We start from the raw sequence: 20,783 nt of genomic DNA on the forward strand, positions 1-20,783 counted from the left end.
TCCCTGCCCCCAGCATTGACTTCCCACAAATAAACAACCTTTACTTCTAAGAAGAAAAGACACTCTAAGGCTCCATCCTATACCTCCAACCTTTACCTGGCCTTCATGTCAGTATCTGATGTTATCAGTATAAAAACAAAATTATGTGAAAGCAGCATGCACACAGAAGGAGCTTCCGCACTAAAGCAGGCTACAAGTCTCACCTAAGCAGTGAAGACTTCCTGGTGCCCCGAGTGTGCTCCACGGCAGTTACAGCACTGTTCAGACTTAAACCTCTTATATAATTAGTATAATAATCAGAAGAGTAGGGAGGGGTAAAAAAGATGAAAAAAGAGATGCTTCTGGAGGGCAGGGACAATGTAGGATTCACCTTTGCTTCACCAGAATACCTGGCATGCAGCAGACCAGCAAATGTCTGTTGATGAGTAAAAAAATTTAATGAAGACAAGAATATAGATAATCAATTTGCCGAAACACATCCATTCTCCAAATCCCTCAAGCAGGCTTCAAAATCAGTGAAATCCTTGCGGAAATTGTGAATTTCCCAGCTGTGAATGGGGGAACAACCCATGTTCTTACTTTCTCCAGCACACTCACCATCCTGAGTGTTTGGACTCAGAATTTGGGTCTGAAGCTCCTGCAGGCTGATTCCCAGACACCTGCAGACCTCCTCGGGGCTATAGGGTTCAGGGTGAAGAGCATCCTCTATAATCAACAGCATTTCTTCCAGACTGACCCCCAGGTTGGTCTGCACCTCCTCCAGCCGCAGCACTTTATCCCATTGCAAGCTTTTGTACTTAGCCAGGAGCTGCAAGTTGAAACCAAGATAATGGTCAGTTTTTATTGCAGAAATTAATATGTACTATTTTAATTAGCCAGTTTCGACTTAAAGCTGTTTTTGTTTTATTTTGTTTTTTCCATTCAACCTATCCACATTTCCCACCATTGCTAGGTTCAGATGTTTGGAATTAAACATGCTTGTGTGACACTCCTAGGGTAGTTAAGTATTTTTCTTTAAAAAAAAAACTAATCTTCTGTTGATTCTTTTGCCTGTCACCACTTTCCCTCAGGGCTATTTCTTTGAATAATTTGGTTCTTTCATCCCTATTCAGTTCATCTCAAATATACCACTCTCTATAAAGTCTACCAAAAAAACTGGTCAAATCTCACATGACGTGGGTCCTGAGGTGGACACTGTATGCCCAATTTCATTAGAGCACTTCCTGTTTACTACATGCCTCTTTGAAATGGCTAATGAATTTAAGTATCTGGGCGTTTGGAGTAAAGTCCCAGATTTTAAATGAAAACCTCATTGGTGACCTTAGGAAAAACCATTTCATTAGGTTGCTAGTAGTAGCAGAGCTGCATGTTTCTCCACCCTCAAGAAAAGAGTGGGGCTTCCAGTTTTGTCCTGAGGCATCCCCTCAGCCTGCTGGAGGGGGTTAAGTACAAGCCAAACCTTTGTAACCAGGTCTACGCACTGGAACCCCAATCCAGAATATGTTTCCCTCATTCTCCCCAAACCACTGACTGAGCCCGTCAGGCAGGTAACAATCAATACAGGGAAGATATCTCCATACTGAGGTCTGTAAAACTCAGTCCCTGGGTGTGAGGAGTTCAGGTGCAGGCAGCACAAACAGCAAAAAGAGGCAAGTTGAAGAAGGGGAAGTTAGTCTGCAAGGAAATGTGCATCTGATTTACTCTTCTATTATGCTGATGATTTGATTTTCTTTCTTTTCTACAGGAAGCAGGGTTTACCAAAAGATCATTGTACTCTGCTTAGGGCCACTCACTTCTGAAGACTGTTAATAACATAAGTTCTTATATTTGTTAATCCTCTTTTTAAACCTCTGGCTCATATATTTGAAAAAAGTTAATGATTTTAGGCAGAACTAGGAAAAGAGGCAAAAGGATTATATTTTTCTGTTCATATATTTCACAGAACCTGGTGCCATTTTTAAAGCAAAGGCACAAACTAAAACCTTTCTTCTGACCTTGTTTGCTTGCTTAGCACACTTTGTTAGTGTATTAGAAAAGTTGGATTTGATACCTCCACAGATTGACCCATTCATTCATTCATTCATTCATGGTCTATGTTTCAAAAAAAATTTCAGAAAACTTATAAAGACTTACATAATGCAAAAGAGAAACATACAATGTATTTATTTTATGCAGAAAAAGAGCTGAAGTCGATGATCTCCTAGAACAATGCTTTCTCAAAATACAGATCCAGCCCTAACTGGTTTGGCTCAGTGGATAGAGCGTCGGCCTGCGGACTAAAGGGTCCCAGGTTCGATTCCAGTCGGGGGCATGTACCTTGGTTGTGGGCACATCCCCAGTGGAGGGTGTGCAGGAGGCAGCTGAGCAATGTTTCTCTCTCATCGATGTTTCTAACTTCCTATCCCTCTCCCTTTGTCTCTGTAAAAAAATCAATAGAATATATTTAAAAAAAAAAAATACAGATCCAAATCCAACTAAGATAAACAATGCAGCTTATATAGTGCTACATGATTTAAAATGTGCTTTTTTGCTTCCTTCAATCTTTGGCAGCTCTGTGAGATGGGTAGTGTCTAAGAAACGAGAGTAAGTGACTTGTCCAAAGAAACATTTGGAAATTAAACCCAGGTCCTATTGATGCCATTATAATAACCTGGTTTATTTAACAGAAAAGGAGGGAAGAGGGGGGCCAGAGAGCATAGGCATGCCATTTATACAGCTTTGCCAAAAAGCTGCATTTAACATTCTCCGCTTCTATTCCCTGCTGATTAATGGGGGAAGAGACTAGAGCAGTGGTTCTCAACCTTACTAATGCCGCGGCCCTTTAATACAGTTCCTCATGTTGTGGTGACCCCCAAATTCATTGTTACAAATTGAATATAATTAAAGCATAGTGATTAATCACAAAAACAATATGTAATTATATATGTGTTTTCCGATGGTCTTAGGCGACCCCTGTGAAAGGGTCATTCGAATCCCAATGGGGTCACGACCCACAGGTTGAGAACTGCTGGACTAGACAAAGGCAGTTTAGACGCATGCCCAGTAAGGTCTGAGTGAGGTGGAAAGGAGCCTACCTGTCTACCAGTCATATCTGGGAACAAATTAGTGGTCAGGATGGACTAATCAGTGCCAAGTGCGTGAAACCTGAATATTTAAACTTCCAAACCACAGAAGCCTTCTCTCTCTCTCTCTCTCTCTCTCTCTCTCTCTCTCTCGTCTCCTGCTGCAGGGGGATGCTCTCTCCTGTATCAACATGGCACACATGGACTGATGAACTGTAATCTGGCCTGAATACTAAACCACACCTGGCTGCAACATGGAACAAAAACTCTGGACACTGGCCCTGCTTCTGGCTCTGCTGAACTCCCAGCTGCCCCTCTTCCAGGACTGTCTTGGGGAAATGGGACATTACAACCTGAGGAATATAATTCCATGCAAATAAAATCTTCTTCCACATCCCATCCTCCCATGCAAATCTTAGAAAATTCATTTTCTGTAGATATCACAAGGATCATTCCCACTAATATCTGGGAAATCTGGCCCATTAATTCCTCCTGCTTCACTGTAACTGTTTCTTGCCTCCCCATGGCAACATTCTCAATGAGGTCTGTCTGATATCTATGTTGTGCTACTCATGAATTTTAATCCCCACTCACATCTTAGAAATGGTTTTTGAAAAATAAACTAAGATTGGTGCTAGAAGTAAACATTCTAGTGATTTAAAAATACTTTAATAAATGGATTCCAATCCCAGCAACAACACAGAGCGGGTAACTATTAAGGAACCAGCTCTGGATAGTTGACCTCTCCAAATCAGTTTTAAATGTGATAGAGAAGCCGTATAGCCTCAGAGGCCAACCCCAGAACACTGCCACCCAGAGGCTGAGCCACAAACTGACTCTTTGCTAAACACAAAATAAGGCAGTCTGGGAAACTAATACGGCCTGCTTTAAAATAAGGACTGTGGTTTACAACACAGAGGAACAGTGTATCGCAGGGAAACTCAACAATCTCCTGAATACCTGGCAGGACTAAAGGCGAGTCAGACTGAAGAATAGAAGAACCGAAGGACCTTCACTACTGCAATTTTTTTTTTCTTTTTTCACCTTTTAACTAAGAAACCAATTTTTCTCTTTTTTTTCCTTTCTTTTTTTTTCTTCTTTTTCCATCACCTGATTTTACCCTTTTAATTACTACCTTCTTATTTTTAACCAGTATTATTACTGCTACCATTTTACCATTTTATAAAGTGCCATTTTATTTTTTCTTTATTTTATTTTGGGATTAGTGTCCTCCATTCTATTTTCATCGTTATATTATTAGTTGTTTCTAGTTTGCATCCATCTCCAGGGAGCTGTTGCTGGAATTTGTTGGGATTAGTGGCGGTTCTATAGGAGTATTCTCCTCATATAAAAAGTCTCTTCCCCTCTTCCACTTCATTCTCTCTTTTTGCTCTTTTTTTTTTCTTTTCTTTTCTTTTCTCGCTTTTATTTTCCCCCCTCCTTTTTCCCAATTTCATTTTTGCACTCCTTTTTTTGGTCCCTACTTTTCTTTTCTTTTTTCTCTTTTATCTTTTTCTCTTCCTTCTTCCTTATCCCCTAATTCTCTTAATTCGGGTGGTCACCTTTATTTGGGGTTATTAATATCGTGAATATATTTGTGTCTAGTGCCTGGTACATGGTGCCTTGTTGTGTTGTATTTTGTGCCTTTAAATCAACGCAGCAGATCCAAGCAACAGCAGACTCCTAAGCACCACACCCTCTGCTGAGGAACAGCAGCTGTACGTGAAGACTCCCCCCACCAGCCAGAAGAGCCACCACAGCTGTGAACAGCACCCACCAGAGGAGCTGCTGCCAACTGAGGAGCAGCTGCTACCGCAACCGCCCAAAGAACAACCACAGACCAAGGAGTCACTGCCACCCAGGGAGCAGCCACTGAACAACTCAACGTCTAGATATGTCAGTGAGATCAAACATGGGTAGACAAAGAAACCCCCAAAGGAAAGAGAAGGAGGACTCTCCAGAAAAGCAGCTAAGTAATACAGAGGCATGCAACATGACAGAAAAAGAATTCAGAATAAGGGTCCTAGAGTGCATAAACCGGACGGAGGAAAAAGTCAACAACTTATGCAAGAAGCTAGAAGAAACAGATGAAAAAGTCAACTCACTATGCAAGAAGCAAGAAGAAACAGATGAAAAAATCAATAACATATGGAAGAAGCTAGAAGAAACAGATGAAAAAATCAACAACTTAAGTAAGACCCAAGAAGAAATGAAGAGTGATATAGCTGCAATAAAAAACACCATTGAAAGTATCAACAGTAGACTAGGAGAAGCGGAGGACCGAATTAGTGAATTAGAAGACAAGGAAGCAAAAGACACCCAAAATGTACTGCAATTGGAGAAAAAAATTAAAAGACAGGAGGAGAGCCTAAGGGAGCTTTGGGACAACATGAAACGAAACAACATACGAATAATAGGGGTGCCAGAACAACAGAAAGATGAACAAGGATTAGAAAACCTATTAGAAGAAATAATATCAGAAAACTTCCCTGAGGTGGCAAGAAAAAAGTCACACAAGCCCAGAGAGTCCCAAACAAGGTGAATCCGAAAAGACCCACACCAAGACACATCATAATTACCATGGCAAATGTTCAGGACAAAGAGAGAATCTTACAGGCTGCAAGAGAGAGACGGAAAGTTACATACAAGGGATCTCCCATTAGATTATCAAATGATTTCTCAACAGAAACACATCAGGCCAGAAAAGAATGGACGGAAATTTACAAAGTGATGCAAAGCAAAGGACTGAATCCAAGAATACTCTATCCAGCAAGGCTATCATTCAAACTTGAAGGGGAAATAAGAAGTTTCACAGACAAAAAAAGGCTAAGGGAGTTTATCACCACCAAGCCATCAATGCAAGGAATGCTAAAGGGACTGGTATAAAAAGAAGAAATAAAAAGCTCAGAAAGAAAACAGCCACACACAAAAAGAAATGGCTACAAACAAGTACCTTTCAATAATAACTTTAAATGTAAATGAACTAAATACTATAAACAAAAGACATCGAGTGGCTGAATGGATAAAAAAACATGACCCATACATCTGCTGTCTACAAGAAACCCACCTCATTAGAAGGGACTCACACAGACTGAAAGTGAAAGGATGGAAAAATATCTTTCAGGCAAATGGAAAGGAAAAGAAAGCTGGGGTAGCAATACTTATATCGGACAAAATAGACCTCAAAGTGAAGGCCATAACAAGAGATAAGGAAGGCCACTTCATAATACTAAAGGGATCAATTCAACAAGAAGATATAACCCTGGTAAACATATATGCACCCAATGCAGGAGCACCCAAATTCATAAAAAAAACTCCTGGAAGATATCAAAGGAGAGATCGACAACAATACAATCATAGTAGGGGACTTTAATACACCACTGACAGCACTGGATAAGTCCTCTAGACAAACAATCAGCAAAGATACAGCAATCCTAAATGACTCACTAGATCAGATGGACTTAATAGACATCTTCAGAACACTTCACCCCAAAGCCAGGGAATATACATTCTACTCATGTGCTCATAAGACATATTCAAAAATAGACCATATATTGGGTCACAAGCAAAGTATCCCCAAATTCAAGAATATTGAAATCATAAAAAGCATCTTTGCAGGCCACGATGGCATAATATTAGAAATAAACTACAATAAAAACAACCCAAAATACTCAAACACCTGCAAGCTGAATAGCATGCTATTAAATATTGATTGGTTTACCAATGAGATCAAAGAAGAAATTAAAAACATCCTGGAAACTAATGACAATGAAAACACAACAATCCAAAACCTATGGGACACAATGAAAGGAGTCCTGAGAGGGAAGTTTATAGCTCTACAGGCCTATCTCAAAAAACAAGAAAAAAAATGGTAGTAAATCATCTAACTCTACAACTCAAAGAATTAGAAAGAGAGCAACAAGAAAATCCCAGAGTGAGCAGAAGGAAGGAGATAATAAAGATTAGAGCAGAAATAAATGAAATAGAGACCAAAAAAAACAATACAGAAAATCAATGAAACCCAAGAGCTGGTTCTTTGAAAGGATAAACAAGATTGACAAACCGCTAGCCAGACTCACCAAGAAGCAAAGAGAGAGGACCCAAATAAACAAAATCAGAAACGATAGAGGCGAAATAACAACAGACCCCACAGAAATACAAACAATTATTAAAAAATACTATGGACAGCTCTACTCCAACAAACTAGACAACCTGGAGGAAATGGACAAATTCCTAGAAAAATACAACATTCCAAAACTCAATCAGGAAGAATCTAAAAATCTCAACAGGCCAATAACTATGGAAGAAATTGAAGCAGTCATCAAAAAGCTTCCAGCAAGCAAAAGCCCAGGACCAGACGGCGTCACAGGGGAGTTTTACCAAACATTCAAGGAAGAACTAAAACCTATCCTCCTCAGACTACTACAAAAAATTCAAGAGGAAGGAACACTTCCAAGCTCATTCTATGAAGCCAGCATCACCCTAATACCAAAACCAGGTAAAGACAACACAATGAAAGAGAATTACAGGCCAATTTCCCTCATGAACATAGATGCCAAAATCCTCAACAAAATCTTAGCAAATCGGATCCAGCAGTACATCAGAAAGATCATACACCATGACCAAGTAGGATTTATCCCAGGAATGCAAGGATGGTACAATATCCGCAAATCAATAAACGTGATACATCACATAAACAAATTGAAAGAAAAAAACCACATGGTCATATCAATTGATGCAGAAAAAGCATTTGACAAAATTCAACACCCATTTTTGATAAAAACTCTCAGTAAGGCAGGAGTAGAAGGATCATACCTCTACATAATAAAAGCCATATATGACAGGCCCACAGCCAACATCATACTCAATGGACAAAAACTAACACCATTTCCCCTAAGAACAGGAACAAGACAGGGATGCCCCCTCTCACCACTCCTGTTCAACATAGTACTGGAAGTGTTAGCCATTGCAATTAGGCAAGAAGAAGAAATAAAAGGCATTCAAATTGGAAAAGAGGAAGTAAAACTGTCCTTATTTGCAGACGACATGCTATTATACATACAAAACCCTAGAGACTCCATCAAAAAGCTACTAGACTTAATACATGAATTTGGCAATGTAGCAGGATACAAAATTAACCCCCAGAAATCTGAGGCATTTCTATACACCAATAGTGAACTTTCAGAAAGAGAGATTATAAAAACAATCCCGTTTACCATTGCACCAAAAAAATTAAGCTACCTAGGAATAAACTTAACTAAAGAGGTAAAAGACCTCTACTCAGAAAACTACAGGATGTTGAAAAAAGATATAGAGGAAGACATAAACAGATGGAAGAACATACCGTGTTCATGGATTGGTAGAATCAACATCATTAAAATGTCCATACTACCCAAAGCAATCTATAAATTCAACGCACTTCCCATTAAAATACCAACGGCATACTTCATAGATCTAGAACGAACTCTCCAAAAATTCATCTGGAATAAAAAAAGACCCCGAATAGCTGCAGCAATCCTGAAAAAGAACAAAGTAGGTGGGATCTCAATACCAGATATCAAGATGTATTACAAAGCCACTGTTCTCAAAACTGCCTGGTACTGGCACAAGAATAGGCATATAGATCAATGGAATAGAATAGAGAGCGCAGAAATTGGCCCGAACCAATATGCTCAATTAATATTTGACAAAGGAGGCAAGAACATACAATGGAGCCAAGATAGTCTCTTCAATAAATGGTGTTGGGAAAATTGGACAGATATATGCAAGAAAATGAAACTAGACCACCAACTTACACCATACACAAAAATAAACTCAAAATGGATAAAGGACTTAAATAAACGACAGGAAACCATAAAAATTCTAGAAGAATCCAAAGGCAACAAAATCTCAGTCATATGCCGAAGCAATTTCTTCACTGATACAGCTCCTAGGGCACTTGAAACTAAAGAGAAAATGAACAAATGGGACTACATCAAAATAAAAAGCTTCTGCACAGCAAAAGAAACCATCAACAAAACAACGAGAAAACCCACTGTGTGGGAAAACATATTTGCCAATGTCATATCTGATAAGGGCCTATCTCCAAAATTTATAGGGAACTCATACAACTTAACAAAAGGAAGATAAACAAACCAATCAAAAAATGGGCAAAGGACCTAAATAGACACCTTTCAAAAGAGGACTTTCAGAAAGCCAAAAGACATATGAAAACATGCTCAAAGTCACTAATCATCCGAGAGATGCAAATCAAAACAACAATGAGGTACCATCTCACACCTGTCAGACTGGCTATCATCAACAAATCAACAAACGACAAGTGCTGGAGAGGATGTGGAGAAAAAGGATCCCTTGTGCACTGCTGGTGGGAATGCAGACTGGTGCAGCCACTGTGGAGAACAGTATGGAGTTTCCTCAAAAAACTGAAAATGGAACTCCCATTTGACCCTGTGATCCCATTTCTAGGAATATATCCCAAGAAACCAGAAACACCAATCAGAAAGGATATATGCACCCCTATGTTCATAGCAGCACAATTCACCATAGCTAAGATCTGGAAACAGCCTAAGTGCCCTTCAGTAGATGAATGGATTAGAAAACTGTGGTACTTCTACACGATGGAATACTATGCTGCTCTAAAAAGGAAGGAACTCTTACCATTTGCAACGTCATGGATGGAACTGGAGAGCATTATGCTAAGTGAAATAAGCCAGTCAATGAAGGAAAAATACCACATGATCTCACTCATTTATGGATAGTAGAGACCATTATAAACTTTTGAACAATAATAGATACAGAGGCAGAGCTGCCTCAAACAGATTGTCAAATTGCAGCGGGAAGGCCGGGGAGGGTTGGGGGACAGGAGGTAGGGGGGTAAGAGATCAACCAAAGGACTTGTATGCATGCATATAAGCATAACCAATGGACATAAGACACTGGGGGATAGGGGAGGCTAGGGGACTGTCTAGGGCGGGGGGGGGGGGGTATGGACACATATGTAATACCCTTTGTATTACTTTAAGCAATAAAAAATAAATAAATAAAATAAAAAATTAAAAAAAAATGGATTCCTTCAAAGAAGATAGCGACAAAGATAAAGAAGAAGGGGGGGGGGGGGACGTGGTCAGGAGGAGGAGGAACATCAAAGAATGGCCCCCAAGTAATGAGAGTGGGCTCTTCCTAAGAACAACAAAAATCTCCAAGTTCCCATCCCTGGCCTCCCCTTAAACAAGTCCCACTGCCTCAGGCACTACATCTCAGGAAATGGACCCAAAGATGTGTAGGGAGACAGTCTGCTGCCTACAAGGTTGTCGTCAAAGGCAGCCTCCCTATGTGCCTTTCGACCACAGTCAGAAGCACCAACATGCAGAGGTTCACAATTCACTCCCACAGTTTGCCTTTGGGTTCGCTTAGCCCTCAGCTGGAGGGTCCACACAGCCAATTTGGTGTGTGTTTCAGTTAAGAATGAAATCTACCACATGCCCTCAACAACAGCCGCACAGCCATGAGCCACTGAGTATGTGCACTACATTGCAGAGTAAAATAGAAAAGCCACTTAAGCCCTTTGAAATTTGGCTCAAGAAACAGAAAGATGACTTGCAGATGAGGACAGAGGGTGGGTAAGATCGCTGTTGCTCGAAGACAGAACTTCATAAAGGAATTTGCCACTTATGGCCGGGTGACTGGCCTACTTCAGAACATTTGTGAAGCAGGTCTATGAGTCAGGGCTATGGGTCATTTTGTCACAAGTTCCTCACTCAGCAGCAGGATGGGAAGAGGAGAAAAAGCATTTCTTTGTCAACATTCACCATTTTGTTTTCACCACTGCAAATATTAAGTGCTCACATGACATACCACTTCCAGTAGGTTCCTGAGCCTATTCTGTGCTCTGAGGACAAGAAAGCAGGTGAGTTCTTTGTCCACAGTCATAGGAGGAGGCAGATAAATAGTACTGGGACCCTGTTTTAAGTTGGTTTCTCTTGGAAGAAGACCCGAGACAAGAATTTGAGGGCTCAGTGATACCAAGAAGTGCTGGCAGAGAAGTGGAAAGTAAGACAGGAAGAGAAGCTAATGTGAGGTGCACTGATGTAGTCAGGGGAGGTAAGGCCTATTGGACTTGTATGTATAAACCTGAAATGTGACCTACCCATGGGCAAGAAAGCTGGGATATTTACCCACTAACTCTCATCCATCATTGATTGAGGGCTGCTGGCAAAGGGAATTGCCTCACTAGCACTACCAGGTTATCTGGGTGCAAGCTAGACACTTTCCTGCAATTAGAAGACAAAACCCTCAGTCTGAGAGTCACTGAGACTTCCAGGAAGAGAGTACAGTAGGAGAGAGCTAAGATATGCACCCTAATTCAAAAGCCTGTTTGTCAGATCCACCCCTCTTCAACTTTTTCACTGCAGTTAGCAGTATTAACAAATCAATGGGAAAAGTACAAATCAGCTCCTCACCAGGTCAGCAAAGGATAAAAATTCTAATCCCTTTCTGAGTTACTTCTATAAACAAGAATTCATTTAACAAGTTGTTTTTCACACAACAAAAGTAGCTGTGTTGTTGTTTCTGGTTATACAATCACACGTTTTTATTAAACTGCAAAGAACACACAATTCAAAGTAAAAAATAACAACAACAACAAAAAACTCTAAAATAAATCATCTGTAATCACCCAATGAGATAACCACAACTGCCATTTTAATAACCATCCTATTATACAATTCTTTATGCATGCTACATGCACACCTCCAAACATATAATTTGAAATAAATGGGATCATACATGGCAGTTTGTATTGTGCATACTTTTTTTGGCTCATCTTCCCCTCATCTCCTTCCAACTGCATAGAACTGGCCCCCAGTGACTTCCATGTCCACGTTCCACTCATAAACATCATTCACTACATTGAACTCCCCAATGTTAGTCATCCCTACTGTCCATGTTCTCTATGTTAGTTTGCAGGCCACAGAATCAATCTGAAGAAATCTACACAACTGTACATAATGGGTCTCCTCACTGCACCCTTAGCAACAGCATAGCTGTGGCATTCAAGCATCATGCTCATTCACGCGTAAAGGGGCACAGTGGAAAGAGGAGGGACAGAGACAGACCTGGACTCATGCACTTACTTAAAACAAGTCACAACATACCTTGCCAGGAAATTCCCAGGTAAAGTGGGACACTTAACGGCTACTTCACAAACTACTATGAAGATTAAATAGGATAATAAAAACAGAAAAACCTGAAAATGGCAGCAGAGTAGGTAGATTTTCTTCACACCTCCTCCCTGAACCAAACTGGAAATAAAACTAAATTGGGGAGCAATTACCCTAAACTACCAACTGAAAATTATCTGAAGAGGAGACTTTTAACAAAGAAGGAGGACGAGAAGGAGGAGGAGGATGAAGAGGAGGAGAAGGAGGAGGAGAGGGAGAAAGGAGGGGAGGGGGAAAGGAGGGGAAGGAGGGGGAGCAGGAGAAAAAAACTGAAAAACATAGCTTTAAAACATGGCAATATATAGGTACCTATCAATAATCCTTTTAAATGTAAATGGCGTAAATGCTCCAATCAAAAGATATAAGGTAGCTCATATAAGATAAGATAACAAGACACATGGATAAGAAAACAAGACCCATGTATATGCTGTCTTCAAGAGCTCCACTTCAGAATGAAAGATACACATTGACTAAAAATAAAATGATGGAAAAGAATATTTCATGCAAATGAAAAGGACCACTAAGGTAGCATTACTTATATCTGACCAAATAGACTTTAAAACATAGGCTATAATAAGAAACAAAGAAGGACACTATGTAATGATAAAGGAAGCAATCCAACAAGGAGATATAACTCTTGTAAACATTTATGCACCCAACATAGGAGCACCTAAATATATGATGGACATAAAGGATGATTGACACTAATATAGTCAGAGTAGGGGATTTTAACGTCCCATTGACATCGATGCATAGATATTCCAATCAGAAAATCAACAAGGAGACGGCAGCCTTCAATGACACACTAGATCAGATGGATTTCATTGATATCTTCAGAGCATTTCAACCCAAAGCTGCAAAATACATATTATTTTTAAGTGCACTTTAGATATTTTCTAGGATTGACTGCATGTTAGGACACAAAACAAGTCTCAATAAATTTAAGAACATTTAAATAAAGCATCTTCTCTAACCATAATAGAATGAAACTAGAAATGAATCACAAGAAAAAACCCAAAAAAGACATGGAGGCTAAATAACACTGTACTAAACAATGAATGGGTCAACAACAAGATCAAGGAAGAAATCTAAAGATAACTTAAACAGGGAGAAACCAAGATGGCGGCATAGGTAAACACTGGAGTTTGCTGCCTCGAACAACCACTTCAAAAATACAACTAAAAGACGGAACGGACATCATCCAGAACCACAGGAAGGCTGGCTGAGTGGAAGTTCTACAACTAGGAGGAAAGAGAAAAACATACCGAGACTCAGAGGAGGCACAGTGCTGAAGTAAAATACTAAGGTGCGGAGTGCATGTGGAGCGGGCTGGCGGCTGAGGGCGTGGTTGTCATTTTCAATCGGGAGGGAGTCTCAGGCTCTGAGCTCCAGTTCCGGGCGAGTCTCTAGGGACCCAGACTCATACGGGAGAATCGGGACTGTCTGGCATCGCTCAAAACCCTAGGGCAGCTTTCTCTCCGTGGAGCTTGCAGCGATTACTGGGACACTGAGAAGCAGAGCCTCTGGGGGCAAGACTGAGAGCAGCCATAATTGCTAACCCCGCCCTGTTGATCCTGTGGGACCCACCCCGCCCAAGCCCTGCAGGGAGACTTTTGCTGGATAGCCTCAGGCAAAGGCTAGATTAGCACCTCCCTAGAGATCCAGGAGCCAGGAAGCCCAGAGGTCAGAGTGGGACCATCCAGTTTGCAGCTCCGTGGAACCATAAAAGACACACTCAGGGGGCGGACTCAGTGAGCACCAAAGCCCCATCGAAGCAAGTCTAGCCCCAGAGGGGTGTCTCCAGCACAGAAGTTCTCCCACTGCAGACACAGCTGATTCTCACAGCCAACTGGCCTGGAGGTCAGTTCCTCACAGTGATAACTACAACAATCAAGGCTTAACTACAACAAGACTGTGCACAAAGCCCACAAGGGGGTGCACCAAGAGTGTCTACCTCAGGTAATTGGGACACTTAGCACAGAAAGGCACTCTATCGACACAGCGAAGCATAAAAAATGCCAAGACAAAGAAACAGGACACAAACAACAGAATGGGAGGAAAGCAAACTGTTGGATATAGAGTTCAAAACCACACTTTTAAGGTCTTTAAAGAACTGTCTAGAAGCCTCCAATATATTTAATAAGGCCCTCAAAAAGACTGGTGAGACTGCCGATAAATGTAGTGAGATCCTCAAGAAATCTAATGAGACCCTCGATGTTGTGATAAAGAACCAACTAGAAATTAAGCCTACACTGACTGAAATAATGAATATTATACAGACTCCCAACAGCAGACCAGAGGAACGCAAGAATCAAGTCAAAGATTTGAAATACGAAGAAGCAAAGAACACCCAACTGGAAAAGCAAAATGAAAAAGAATCCAAAAATACGAAGATAGTGTAAGGAGCCTCTGGGACAGCTTCAAGCGTACCAACATCAGAATTATAGGGGTACCAGAAGATGAGAGAGAGCAAGATATTGAAAACCTATTTGAAGAAATAATGACAGAAAACTTCCCCTACCTGGTGAAAGAAATAGACTTACAACTCCAGGAAGTGCAGAGAACTCCAAACAAAAGGAATCCAAAGAGGACCACACCAAGACACATCATAATTAAAATGCCAAGAGCAAAAGACAGAGAATCCTAAAAGCAGCAAGAGAAAGAAAATCAGTTACCTACAAGGGAGTACCCATACGACTGTCAACTGATTTCTCAACAGAAACTTTGCAGGCCAGAAGGGAGTGGCAAGAAATATTCAAAGTGATGAATACCAAGAACCTACAACCAAGACTACTTTATCCAGCAAAGCTATCATTCAGAAGTGAAGGTCAGATAAAGAGCTTCACAGATAAGAAAAAGCTAAAGGAGTTCATCACCACCAAACCAATATTATATGAAATGCTGAAAGGTATCCTTTAAGAAGAGGAAGAAGAAGAAAAAGGTAAAGATACAAATTATGAACAACAAATACACATCTATCAACAAGTGAATCTAAAAATCAAGTGAATAAATAATCTGATGAACAGTATGAACTGGTGATTGTAATAGAATCAGGGACATAGAAAGGGAATGGACTGACTATTCTTGGGGGGGAAAGGGGTGTGGGGGTGAGGGAAGAGATTGGACAATAATCATGCACCTATGGATGAGGACAGTGGGTAGGGAGTGAGGGCGGAGGGTGGGGTGGGAACTGGGTGGAGGGGAGTTATGGTGGGAAAAAAGAGTAACTAATGTAATAATCTGAACAATAAAGATTTAACTGAAAAAAAATAAAAAAATAAAGATAACTTAAACAAATAAAAATGAGAACACAACAACCCAAAATCTATGGGACATGACGGCAAAGTAGTCTTAAAAGGGAAATTCATAGCATTACATACCTGTATCAAGAAACAAGAAAATTCTCAAATAAACACTCTAACTTTACACTTACAGGAACTAGAAAAAGAACAGCAAACAAAGCCTGAAGTGAGTAGGAGAAAAAAAGAGCAGAAATGAAGAAAATAGAGTCTAAAAAAACAATACAAAAGATCAATGAAACCAAGAGCTGGTTCTTTGAAAAAATAAACAAGACTGACAAACCTTTAATCAGACCCATTAAGAAAAAAAAGAGAGAGGACTCAAATAAAATAAGAAATGAAAGAGAAGTAATAACTCACAAAAAAGAAACACAAAGGAGTGTAAGGAAATATTAAGAACAAATATATACCAACAAATTAGAAATCTGAATGAAATGGATAAATTCCTAGAATCATACAACCATCCAAAACTGAATCAGGAAGAATTAGAAAATCTGAATATAAAAATTACAAGCAATGAAATTGAAGCAGTAATTTAAAAAAAAAAAACTCCCTACAAACAGAAGTCTTGGACTGGATGCCTTTACAGGTGAACTTTACCAAACATTAAAAGGCAAACTAACACCTATCCTTCTCACACTATTCCCTAAAATTCAAGAGAAGGGAAGACTTCCAAAATCATTCTATAAGGCTAGCATTATCCTAATTCCAAAACCAGATAAAAGCACTAAAAAGAAAAAAAATTATAGGCCAATATCCCTGATGAACATAGATGCTACAATCCTCAACGAAATATTAGGAACCTGGATCCAGCAATAAATAGAAAGACCTTATACAATGCTCACATGTGATTTATCCTGGGGAGGCAAGGTTGGTACAATATCTGCATATCAATAAAGGTAATATGCCACATAAACAAAATGAAGGATAAAAACCACATGATCGGAGAAACCAAGATGGCGGCATAAACACCGGGAAATAGTCGCCCCACACAACAATTGAAAATTAGCCCAAAGGACGGAGCAAACATCGTCCAAAACAACAGGAAGGCTGGCTGAGTGTAATTTCTACAACTAGAAGAAAAGAAAAGCACGCTGAGAGCCAGAGGAGCTGCGGAGGCTGAGTGCAGAGGTACGCGGCGGCTCGCGCGCGCGGAAAGGGGGTGGCACCTGAGGACGCGGCTGTCTTTTTGAATCACAAGCTCCCGACTGCTCTGATCTCCGGCTCCGGGAAGTCTCTGGGGACCCAGGTCTCATACGGGGAGAGGCTGCTCTCTCAGGCGGCAGCGGGCGAACTTGGGGGCAGATTTCCCTCGGAGGTGCTTGCAGCCATTGCCGGGACACTGAGACGCGCGACTCCGGGCGCGGAGAATCAGCCATTGCTTCTTTCTACGCCCTTTGACTCCCTGAGACCCCGCCCCACCCGGGCTGCGGCAGAGGCTTTTGCATGTGAATGCCCCAGAACTTTGCAACCTGATAATTACCTAACTGCAGCCGGGCCAACCAGACCCGGAACTTCCAAGAGAAGGCCCAAGGCCCCGCAGCGGCTTGCATTGCTTCACAGCTGAGCCTCTTCGTAGTTCCTGCTCTGTGACCTCAGGCAGGGGCTGAATTAGCACCTCCTTAGATCCAGGAGCCACTGTACCCAGTGGTCAGAGGGGGTCCATTCTCCCACTTCAGACACAGCTGCTTCCCACAGCCAATTGGCCTGGAGGTCAATTCCTCCCAGTGATCCTACAACAAGCGAGGCACCAAGAGTGCACCAAGAGTGTCCACCCCAGGTAACTGGGGAGGCTGAGCCACTGGGCCCTACAGGACACCTGGCGCGCAGGCCACTCTATCAACACAGGGAAGCAGCCAAAATGCGGAGACAAAGAAACAGGTCACAATTGGCAGAAACGGAGGAGGCCAGACGACTGGATATAGAGTTCAAGGCCACGTTTATAAGGTTTGTCAAGAATTTTATGGAAACCGCCGATAAATTTAATGAATCCCTCAAGGAGTATGGTGAGACCATGGAGGTCATGAAAAAGGACCAATTAGAAATTATGCATACACTGACTGAAATAAAGAATACTTTACAGAGCTCCAACAGCAGACAAGAGGATCCCAAGAATCAAGTCAAAGATTTGAAATGCAAAGAAACAAAAAATACCCAACCGAAAAAGAAAAAAGAAAAGAGATTCAAAAAATATGAAGATAGTGTAAGGAACCTCTGGGACAATTTCAAGCGTACCAACATCAGAATTATAGGGGTACCAGAAGGAGAGAGAGGGCAAGATATTGAAAACCTTTTTGAAGAAATAATGACAGAAAACTTCCCCCACCTGGTGAAAGAAATGGACTTACAAGTCCAGGAAGCGCAGAGAACCCCAAACAAAAGGAATCCAAAGAGGACCACACCAAGACACATCATAATTAAAATGCCAAGAGCAAAAGATAAAGAGAGAATCTTAAAAGCAGCAAGAGAAAGACAGTCAGTTACCTACAAGGGAGTACCCAGCCGACTGTCAGCTGATTTCTCAACAGAAACCATGCAGGCCAGAAGAGAGTGGCAAGAAATATTCAAAGAGATGAATAGCAAGAACCTGCAACCAAGATTACTTTATCCAGCAAAGCTATCATTCAGAATGGAAGGTCAGATAAAGAGCTTCACGGATAAGAAAAAGCTAAAGGAGTTCATCACCACCAAACCAGCATTATATGAAATGCTGAAAGGTATTCTTTAAGAAGAGGAAGAAGAAAAAGGAACTCTTACCATTTGCCACAGCATGGATGGAACTGGAGAGCGGATAAATACCACAAGATCTCACTTATTTGTGGAATATAATGAACAACATAAACTGATGAACAAGGACTGATCCAGAGACGGAGAGGCATTGATTGGACTGTCGGGCCTTGGAGGGAAGGTAGGGGAGGGTGGGGGCAAGGGGGAAAGATCAACCAAAGGACTTATATGCAAGCATATAGGCCTAACCAATGGACACGGACAACGGGGGAGTGAGGGGGTGAGCGGGGAGAGGGGGGGTAGAGGGTACACATATGTAATATCTTAATCAATAAAAAATATTAAAAAAAAAAAACCACATGATCATATTAATAGATGCAGAAAAGGCATTGGATAAAATCCAGCACCCATTTGTGGTAAAAAAAACACACACAAAAACACAAAACAAACAAACAAACAAACAACAACAAAAAAACAACTTTTAGCAAAGTGAGAATAGAGGAAACATACCTCAATATAATAAAGGCAATGTATGACAAACCCACAGCCAACATCATACTCAATGGGGAAAAAGCAAAGCCCAAAGTGAGTAGGAAAAAATAATAATAAAGATCAGAGCAGAAATGAAGAAAATAGAGTCTAAGAAGTAATACAAAAGATCAATGAAACCAAGAACTGTGTTTCCCTTAAGAATGTGAACCAAACAGAGATGTCTGTTTTCACTACCCTTATTCAACATAGTACTGGAAGTCCACAGCAATCAGACAAGAAGAAGGAAAAAAGGGCATCCAAATAAGATTCCACCAAAAACACTACTAGAACTGTTAAATGAATTCAGTAAAGTAGCAGGATACAAAATAAATATCGAGAAATCAGTTGCATTTTTATACACTTACTAGAGGCCCGCTGGCCTGTTGGGGATCATGCCAAAACCAGCAGTCCAACACCTCCAAGGGATGTAGTAGTGTGCAAAGCGGCAGGAGGCCGGGGAGGAGCCCGGGCCCAGGCCGGGCGCCCTGCTACTCCTGCTCATCCCAGCCTGCTTGCACCCCTGCAGCTGCGCTCGCCAGCCTTGAGGCCAGCGTCTGGCACCTGTCCGTCAGCTGAGCGGTGCTCCTGCTGTGGGAACACACTGACCACCAGGGGGCAGCTCCTGCATTGAGCATCTGCCCCCTGGTGGTCAGTGCGCATCATAGCGACCAATCAAAGGGTCGACTGGTCACTTAGGGTTTTATATATATAGATGAACTGGTGACTTCTGGCACTCTGCATTATCTACCTTCTTCATATTCCCTGTTTACTGGCTTCTGTAACAGTGAATTTTCCTGGTATCCCTCTCCCCTCTCTGTTCCCAATACCATCTTCATCCATGACTGTTTTCTCCTCTCATTTATTTAACTGAAGCTGCCTCCTAAGTTCAGCCCTGGCCTTCTGATCTGATTTTGCCACACTCTTTCCCTCAGCAATCTGAACTAAGCTCTTGGTTTCAACTATTATTTCAAAATAAATATATCTAAAGGCTCTAGCCCTAGCCAAGAGATACACCCCAAGTTCAAATTTCTAGCCATTCATAAGAAAATTCCATGAGGAAATTTCATACCCTCCCACTTTCCAGTCACCTTCCACCCTATCTTCTCCAAACCTATCAGTGGCAGCCCTATGCTTTCCATCCATCATCTCAGCTTAAGATGGCAGCCTATTGACTCAACACTTTGCCTTCACTCCTGTGCATCTGCATGCAATGAGTGTTACTGAGCATCTACTACTTTGCAGGTCCTGGACAGACAGCAGTGAGTAAGGCACTCATGGCTCCTGGCCTCACAGAGCTCAGTCTACCCAAGGACACAGATGTTTAACAATTACACAGTGAAGAATTTAATCCAATTGTGATAAGCTGCTATAATAGAAAAATACAGAATGTGGTCAGAGCATATAAAAGGTCATTTAACACAACAGAAGTGGGGAGGGTGGTCAGGGGAAACTGCCTCCAAACAATAGTGTTTATGCCAAAAGGAAGACAGACACCCAATCACAGAGCCTTTTTATCCCATCCTCACTGACATGTTCAGACCCACTTCTCTTCAACCAAGGCAAAGATCGTGCTGCCAGACTAATATTTCTAAAATACCTTGCTAACGACATTAGTGGCTCCCGCTGCTTCCACGACCAAGCTGTGTGACCCTTAGCACAGCACTGAAGGCTCTGCCACAACCTGGTTCCACTACACGCATCAACCCTGTTCCCCAAAGTGTGCGTCCTCTGCCCTACAGCCTGGACTCGCCATTCTAGGAATACTCCACACTAGAGTCTTGGCAGAGTGCGCTCGACTGAATCAACAGTCTCAGCGAAACTGGCCACATTCTTGGGTATTAGGTTTGTTCTCACTCAAATTCAAGGAAACTGCCAAAGCCCTGAAAATATTATGCCCACTTCTCATTCTTTCACCAGACAGAGAATAAGTTCCATATTGACCACTA

The 20,783-nt window shown here is 41.4% G+C and overlaps 1 protein-coding gene across 2 annotated transcripts in view; it reads right to left on the bottom strand.

Moving 5' to 3' along the window:
* GALK2 (galactokinase 2) overlaps positions 1-20,783 on the bottom strand; it is a 156,253-nt gene that overhangs the window by 31,295 nt on the left and 104,175 nt on the right. For both annotated transcript variants that reach the window (XM_081109163.1, XM_081109162.1), the window contains exon 8: positions 598-808. In XM_081109163.1, the coding sequence (XP_080965289.1) occupies positions 598-808 (211 nt within the window). The remainder of the gene's footprint in view (positions 1-597; positions 809-20,783) is intronic.

This window comes from Myotis nattereri (genome assembly GCF_964212035.1).
Source record: "Myotis nattereri genome assembly, chromosome: 1".
Classification (NCBI taxonomy): domain Eukaryota; kingdom Metazoa; phylum Chordata; class Mammalia; order Chiroptera; family Vespertilionidae; genus Myotis; species Myotis nattereri.